We start from the raw sequence: 8,687 nt of genomic DNA, 5'->3' as shown, positions 1-8,687 counted from the left end.
GATGAAGGTCTAATTATTCCTCAGAAGTTTTTTTTTCTCTGGAAATTTCTAATTATTCCTCCTGATTCTGTTTCCCCTGAAAATCCTCCTCAATTTCTTGTTCCTGGACATGGAAAATGCATACATCAATTTATTTAATTGTTAGAAATTTATGGAATAATAGATGTCTAAGAAATCGATATTTTGGAGCAATTAGATTGTTATCGTCATGGGAATATAAATTGAGAATTCTACGTTAACTCAACGTGGGCAAAAGCCTCACCATTGTCAATGATGTTGCCGATTTTTCTTGTGGCTATACATAAAATACAATGACTTCTCAAATTTTCTCAGATTTTTCAACACATCCTGTGAGCCGGCATGTTTTTTTTTAAGTTTCGTCTTCAAATGCCTGTAACTTCCGTAAAAATGAATCGAATGAAGATTTTTCTTCCTCAAAATACGCGTTTTCGGACAATCTTTTCATAAAAAAAGCAAAATTTTTGCTTTAACCAGCGGTGGAATTCTTTCTTGGTGCAGTATATTCGCTGAAATAAAAAAAAAATTAAAACGTCCAACCCTCAAAACAAGTCATTCTTTTATTTTTTTTTTCCATGTTTTTCCAAGAAAATCAATGGAAGAACGGAGGGAAAAAATTTTGCTCATTTTTTAAATGAAAAATTTGTTCCAGAACTCGTATTTTTAAAAAAGGAAAAACTTCATTCGTTCGATTATTACGAAAGTTACGGGCATTGGAAGACAAAACTTGACAGAAAAAAACAACGCGACTCACAGGATGCGTTAAAAAATCTGAAAAAATTTGAGAAGTTAACTTATTTCATGTACAACCCCAGAAAAAATCGGCAACAGAATTGACGATGGTGAGGGCCTTGCCCACGCTGAGTTCACGTGGAACTCCCTTAATACACATAGTCGCTAATTAAAAAATGGAAATATACACGCAAACGTGAATCTAGCTTATTCGACTCGCTAAGATGAAAATAATTTAGTATGAACCGACGGTAGTGACCATGTGGTTTGGGGGCTAGACTAACATGCCAGAGATCCGGGTTCGATTCCCGGCAACGGTGGTCACAATTTATTGGCGCTCTAATCTCACAGTTTCACTGCCGAGTGGTACTCCTGTCAAAGAGATTGGAAAATTCGTAAGGATAAGGAGAAATTCGTAAAAACCCGAGAGTGAATACGAGAGAGGAAATTGAATTTATTATGATAATCGATATGTTGTTGCGGCAAAAGAATGATTTGAATTTATAATAATGTTTTTTTTGCATATATATTCTGGCCCTTTTTGCCCTCTTTATTGTTCTAATAGGCCCTATGCGATTCAACTTGTCACTTGATGGCACGAGCAGTGGAGTGTTAAATATTGGTGCAAAAAACTAATAGACTAATAGAACTAATAGACTGATTGGATCAATCCTTATAGGATCAGACAAATTACGGTACGTCACGTAAAATTCAAGTGAAACTAGATAATTTTTACTTCACTCGGAATAATTTTAACCGGAACTGTGGTAAATTTTACAAGTTCGTAAGAAATTACGTGACAGTCACGTACATTTTCCAGAGCAAATTATAAAATTCACTGTTCGTCTCTCATTTTTTCCCAAGTTCTCCAGTAAAAATTAAGGAAATGACACTCCAGCCCACGATTACGTGATTAGTCACGTAATTTTTCCTGTGTTTTTCTCTCCGTGTAGATGTGTTATGACCGTTTTAGAATCTCATGGGGATCAAAAAAATCGAAACCACCTTAAGCCACTATTGAATGAAATCAGTGATTGATCTTAATTATTTCCTTGTCAGGGTGGTGATGTGAAGGATTTAATAAGAACAAATGCATAAAATACAACGTTTCTGAGAGAACATGAAATGTTTGTAAAAATGCTGTGCTACCGGTGAAAAACAGATCGAAGATTTCAATGGCAAGGAAAATTAGTTCGACTAATTGAACCAAATTTGGTTGAAAAATTATCTTTCAGAAAACATTAAAATTAATAAGTAAATTTGAAAAAAGAACCAGGGTTGTAAGTTTTTACTCTCCATCATTATTTATCCCTCAATATGAAGTATATTCCTTCAGCAATTTTGAACAAACATCTAGCATTGTCTAGCAACACTTTGAACAAACATCTAGCATTGTATGAGTGTTTTCTTCATCATTAATACATGATTATTAATGGAAATACAAGATACCGGAACGGATATTATGCTCAAAAGACAAAAAAGAGAATTCAGTCGAGTAGCTCTTGAGAGATTAGGGAGAATCAATGATACAACCTGCCCCAAAATAAAGTATTCGACTCATGTAATTCTTAATATGTTGGCCATTGTAACATTGATAAATTATCTGCCCCTGCACGATGATATTTCTGGTGCTGCACAGTAATTTTCCAAGTGTAGGACACACGGGAAGATTTTAATAAGAAAAATTAAGATGTAAAAATCGTAACCGCGTACGAAATCGTGAATTCCGGGAAATATACGTTAATTTTTTTTTGGAAATTGGGACTTTGATTTTTTTTAATACATTTCTCTATCCAAACATCATGAATTAGAATCGTAAAAAAAAGAGAAAAAAAATTTCGATGTACATATTTAAAAAAAATGTTTTTAGGATCTGAATAATTTGTCAATGGAATAGGAGAGAATACTTGACTTTCTCAAATTTTACGTTTCAAATTTGATTTTTTTTTCCGATAGCTGAAATAAATTGAGTACTATGTTCATTTCATTAAGTTGCAGTAATAAAGTAAAATAAATCCATGCTTTTATCGGTTATTCAGGAAAAGAATAACTTAAATTTTCAATTGACTGGAATTGATAATTTATTGACAATTTTTGTTTTTTACGGAAAACGAGAGAAAAAATATTTACAGCCAAGATATTAATTGCTGCAGCGTCCCTGGATTTTTACATGCAAAATTTTCATTTTTACGATGTGAACTCACAAAATATCAAAGCAGCGAGTGATGTTTACAAATCGGGTATAAGGAAATAAACAAAAGGCTCCATGTTCGCTTTTTTTGTTTCATTGTTTTCCTTCATTATCGACTCATTATTTTCACCATGTGAAATTGGTCTTTTTTCGCGGCGAATGCTCACATATGTTTCTGACATTTTTAGGTTTTTTTGGAACGGGATTTGCATTTTTAATATTCTATGATGGCACAATTCTCTAGAATTGACTTCATTTTTCCTCCAACACAATTGGACATTTTCTTCATCAATGTAATAAAAAAAAAGGAATAGATTTGGAGCTATTCTTTTTATTTTCGAATTACGATTGACAATAGTAAAATGGCCAAATCCTTCATTATGGTCCACCGCTTTAATTCTACCCATGCAATTTTACGATTCAAAAATTGTAAAATTAACTAAATAAATCGTTCCATGCAACAATTTTCCTTGCGCTGTACGAGAATCTATGCAGGAGTGTAAATGGCTATTTTCTAGAGGGTAACCCGTACAATTTATGTAAAAAATTGCAAATTAAGAAGCTTAACACCAAGGTTTCCGCCTTTGTCGAGATGTATATGTTGCACGATGATCAAAATAGAGTGAATATGTTCTTTATGTGTTTGTGAAGCACAGTCTCAATAAATATAAAATTTATGTACTGAGCAAAAATATAATTCTGCCAATTAAATATGTTACTGAAAAAAAATTCACTGAGAAGACAAGATTAATTGGTAGAATTTTTTCCTGGGCGAATCGTCCGATGCATTCATAACAATGAACTCTCATCCCAGTCGAAGAAAATTGAAAGAAGTATAAAACGAGTTTCAACTCCATCTGATAAGTCAGATACTTTTACTCGAATATTTGGTGCAAAGAATATATAATATTATCAATTTTATTATCTCCCAAACAAAATTTACAACACCAGAAAAGGCTGATCCAAGCATTTATGTTCAGTTATGATGTCACGTGAAGTAAGTGTGAATCGAAATATTTCCTCAAAGTAGAGTATGGAAGGAAGACTAGTTGTTAGACCATGCAGTAAAAATACAGATAATTCTTGCTGAGCGCTTGCAGGGCGCCTTAGATTTTTTCAGCATCGTAGAATATGTTTATAAAAATGGAACCGTTGAGAAAAAAAGGTTCTGACGGACCAGAAAATGTGGGCGTTTCATGCAATTCCCAATCGTTTGAGTATACATTCGCGAGGCATTTTTTCCCCAATTTGTTGAACAATTTTTCGAAATCATGAAAATCCGTCCGTTGTTTCTCCACCATACCCCCTACCCCTCGAATGCTTTTGTTCGTCACGATTTCCTCGAATTAGCGACCTTCTCGGGTTCGCGCTTTGCCATATTGCTAAGCACGGTCTTCCCGAATCATCAACACTCTCAGGCTCGCGGTCTGGCTTATCCATACTGACGGGCTCTGAAAATTATCGGTACTCTCGGGCTCGCGACCTGTGTTACTTACGGGCACGGGCTCTTTGTGCGTAGTTCCGTAGCCGCCGTAGGAAAACTCTTGTCAAAGCCTTTCCATAATTCCTAGCAATCTCCCCTATAATCTCTGCTATCAATCTCCACTATAATCTCTGCATATAGCATTTCCTCTACTCTACAGCCAAGGGATGGGAGGCAGTAGTGGGGATGGCGCGCTGAGAAACGTTCTCACGCCAACACAGTTTTGCGAGGTAATTAATTAATTAATGACTAATTTAATGTCTCAAATTGCAGAAATCATTGGGATCGATTCCCCAAATCAACGTACATGATTTTTGATTGAATTATTGAAAGAAATAATAAAAGAAACAATTGTCGCTATTTATAAATCCTAGTTGGAAAACAATAATTAAAAATCAATAAGGTTGTCCTAAATTCTAGAACCTATGTCCTTCATTTTTCCAAATAACTTCCTACTAATTAAATAGTTTAATTAATAATCTCCAATTGAAATTAACCCGAAAAAAGTTACGGGCATTGAGAGTTGGAAATGGTGGAAAAGGGCAAAAGTGCAGAGTAGAGGAAAAAGCTCCAATAATATAGTTTATTAATTATCGCCTTTAATTCAATGTCTCAAATTGTAAAAATGATTGGTATCGATGCCCCAAATCATTTTACAGAATTTCCATTACAAAAAACAAAAAACAAATTTTGACGCTAACGATACGCCCTGAGTAAAAAAAAATTAATAACAAATTAATGAGATCGTCCTCAATTCTACAACCTGTGTCCTTAATTTCCCCAAAAGATTGCTCAATTATTGCACAGGTAAATTAATTATTTCTGATTATTAGTGCGCCAGGTATACGGCGGTCCTGTTTTTCTAAGAATAAAATTTAAAAAATGTTATTTATTGAAAGTCATACAATTTTTCAATGTTTTGCAAGAATTTTTCCAAACGAAAAAATCACATGTCTTCTTCTTTTGTCTTTTTAAAATTACTGGTGAGCATATCTGCAGCGCTCTTTCAACGACGACGAAGAAGATGGTGATAATTAAGAAGAAAATGTAAGTGAGCCAGATGACGAGAAAGACGAATTTGATAATCATAATGGACAGTGCACCGCTATAGTAAATCTTCTCCAGGAAAATCAACTTCACGTAATGGACGCTAGAGATTCTATATATATTCGTGGTAGAGGCGCAAGAACCATGGAGTCTTCCCATGTAGGAATTTCCGAGCCTACAGACTTGGCTAATGCATTGGCCAGCATCTGTTTGTCAACATTCGGTTTTCGGATGCGTGACCAGTACACTGGCCAGCATCGTTCGCCAATACTCGGTTGTTCGATATTCGGCCAATATGTTGGCCTACATCCATCCAACGAGGTTCGGTTGAGCGATGTTGGTCCAATGGTAAAGCCCCAATCTGTTGAATAAATATTGGTTGGTCGATCATTGGCCATTCATGGGTGCTACATAGCTTCTCCAATATCCGTCACTTGAAATATTCATTGAGTATGATTATATTATAATTAACATTAAACAATAAAATCCATTAAAATTTCATCGGAACGATTATTCGTTGAGTACAGGATAATAATAATTGAACAATTCGGAAAAGCAGGCGTTTGCTATAAAAATAATAATTACTATAATTATTGCAATTATTTTTTAATTCAATAAATCCCGGAAATACTCAGTAATCTACTGATATTCAATTGTCTATATTAATTGATCAAAGAAAAAAAAATGCGCAAAAATAACTGACTGAAATTTATGAAGTCGTTTTTATGCTCCTACTACAAGACTTAGGTATTAGGTTCAGTTCCGCTCGGAGTCCCGAGCCGCACCGATGTTTTTCGGTGCCCTCTCTACTCTAGCGTTTCTGATTTAAACCTCAACCATCAGAGTACTGAATAGAGTTATTAACCCTATCTGTTTTTCTACCACCTACCCATAGTGAATAATAACCCCATCAAAACCACTTCTGTTACCTCTAAGAGGAAAAGTGAAATGAGCCCTAAAGGGAATAAATCGAAGTTAAAAAAAACGGGAGTCGCAGACCCCATGCATAACCTCTCTCAGCCACGTGCTACTACATCTTCTGCAAATCCAACCATTCTTCCTGGATCGGAAACCATCGAACCAACTCCTCCCATTGTTATTAACAATGGAGGCGTTGACACAAAACAACTCGTCAATAACATCCTAGCCAAGGTAACTAATAATAACTTCAAGATTAAATGCCGCGGCAATTCATCCATCATCTCACTCCAAAATCGTGCTGATCACGAAATCGTCTGCAAAATCCTGGATGACAAAAAAATCCTCTTCTTTACCTATGGGTTCAAGCAGCATAAATACTCCAAATTTATCCTGAAAGGCCTTCCGTCATCCTTCTCCGAAAAGGACATCGAGGAGGAAATCGCAGCCACCGGAATTAAGGTTAACGCCATCAAACAATTCATTAAAAAGGATCATATGATTCAATTACAAAATTGCCAATATTCGCCATTACAGTCGGACCAGGCACTAAATTAACTGACATCTCGAAAATTCCCACAATTCTGCATCACACATTCCAAGTGGAGAAATTTAAATCCAACGGCCAACCCCTCCAATGTTTTCGCTGCCAGCATTTTGGACATGCAAGCAGCCACTGCAAACTTCCACATCGCTGTGTAAAATGTGGACTAAATTACGATGCCAAAGAGTGCACATCAAAATCCCTCAGATGTGCGAACTGTGAAGCCAATCACGTGGCCAGACACGTGGCCAGCTACAGACAGTGTCCTGAGAGGCAATCATTCATCATCAAGATGGCCAGCTCCAAACCAACCTCGAAACCCCCAGCGAGTCGGCTGACCGACCACACATCCATCGGACCATCAACCTTTCCATTATTGACTGGATCATCTTCAGCCAATCAACAGCTCAACCTAGATGACTTTCCTCTGCTCATTGCTCCACCAAAGTCTGAAGCACCGCGCAACCCTGAAACCACCTCTACGCAGCCTCCTAGACCAGCATCATCCAAGCCAAGGACGACAACTCCAACTCATTCTACAACTCATACCAAATTAAGTAGCACATTGAATTAGTTCACAGAAGCCAAAGAAATTGTTAACGAATTTAAAGAAATGAATATCTTTTCTATTATTTCCAGTGCCAGAGAAATGATCTCAAGGCTTAAAAAGGCGGCTTCCCCTTTAGAAAAATTAAAAATCCTCGTGGAAGATGATCACTTATTCACCCCCAATTTCTCTTATGGCTCCCACGAAGAAGCTTAATTTTAAACTTGCCTGCTCTAAATATTATTGATCTAAAAAGAAAGGAAAATCATCATCAAACAGATCTAAATCACCTAATCTTAAAATCGCAATGTAAAAACTTTATTACTTTCAGAAACTAAGTTGTGTAAATCTATCAAAAAGATAAATTTACCAAATTCCAACACTCCCTGGCCATCAAACACTGAACCCATCCCTCCCTACATCCTCAAACTCACCTCCAGCTCTGAATCCAACACAAACCTCACGACAATATCCTAATTAACCACCTCGAAATCCACAAAAAATCCTGCTGGTCATATCGCTGACCCTCTCCCCCCCAACCCTCCCCCTATCCCGATTCCCTCCCACATCCCTCCTATCCCAACTCATCAATCATAGGGTTTTTTCTAAATTCTATCTTTTCCCTATTCACACTTTTTCTGTAAATTAAATCCAACCATTCTAAATAACTAATATGTTATCATAAGCCTTCTTACATTAGATATAGAGCCACTGGCTGGAGACCTAGATCATAAGCATTACTACCTGTACATACCATGTATATATGTATATGAAGTCAATAAACTCCTTACTACTACTACTACTAGGTATTAGGTTAGTGGTTAGGGCGTAGGACTAGTGTGCGAAAGATCGTAGGTTCGAGCAGCCCCCTGACACTCTGCCGTCCAGCCCGTGCCGTTAATGTAGCCGCGCCGAGTGGCGCTAGTTGGCCTTTGTCGTGAGATAGCGGCAAATTTGATTATAGGATCCTAACTAGTTTGAAACGTGAGTTGGGTATTTTTGAAGAAAGGAAAACATATTGCTATCATATTGGTGAATAAAATATTTATTTAAGTGATAAAATTACCAGCTATATTGGTGAATAAAATATTTATTTAAGTGATAAAATTACCAGCTCCTCATAAAACATAGAATTCTCACTCTCAAAATGTCACTTAGTAAAAAATGTTTATGGCAAATTTTATGTTTCCCATGTAAATCTGGCCTT

General features: G+C 36.2%; 1 protein-coding gene across 1 annotated transcript; it reads left to right on the top strand.

The window, feature by feature from the left end:
• Positions 1–6,250: 6,250 nt before the first annotated feature.
• LOC105272434 (uncharacterized) lies at positions 6,251–8,218 on the top strand. Its single transcript, XM_011314576.1, has 2 exons — positions 6,251–6,851; positions 6,927–8,218. The coding sequence occupies exons 1-2, from the start codon at positions 6,420–6,422 to the stop codon at positions 6,945–6,947; spliced, it is 453 nt and encodes a 150-aa protein (XP_011312878.1). The 5' UTR covers positions 6,251–6,419; the 3' UTR covers positions 6,948–8,218.
• Positions 8,219–8,687: the final 469 nt, after the last annotated feature.

This window comes from Fopius arisanus, unplaced genomic scaffold (assembly GCF_000806365.1).
Source record: "Fopius arisanus strain USDA-PBARC FA_bdor unplaced genomic scaffold, ASM80636v1 scaffold00174, whole genome shotgun sequence".
In the NCBI taxonomy this organism is placed as follows: Eukaryota; Metazoa; Arthropoda; class Insecta; order Hymenoptera; family Braconidae; genus Fopius; species Fopius arisanus.
Note: the sequence above shows the minus strand (reverse complement) of the source record. Positions and strands in the feature narration are given on the sequence as shown.

Excerpts from the sequence above, each read along its gene's own strand:
- LOC105272434 (XM_011314576.1), top strand. The coding sequence starts at position 6,420 with ATGAGCCCTAAAGGGAATAAATCGAAGTTAAAAAAAACGGGAGTCGCA. Across the intron at positions 6,852-6,926 it reads TCGCAGCCACCGGAATTAAG|TCGGACCAGGCACTAAATTA; the intron begins GTTAACGCCATC and ends TCGCCATTACAG.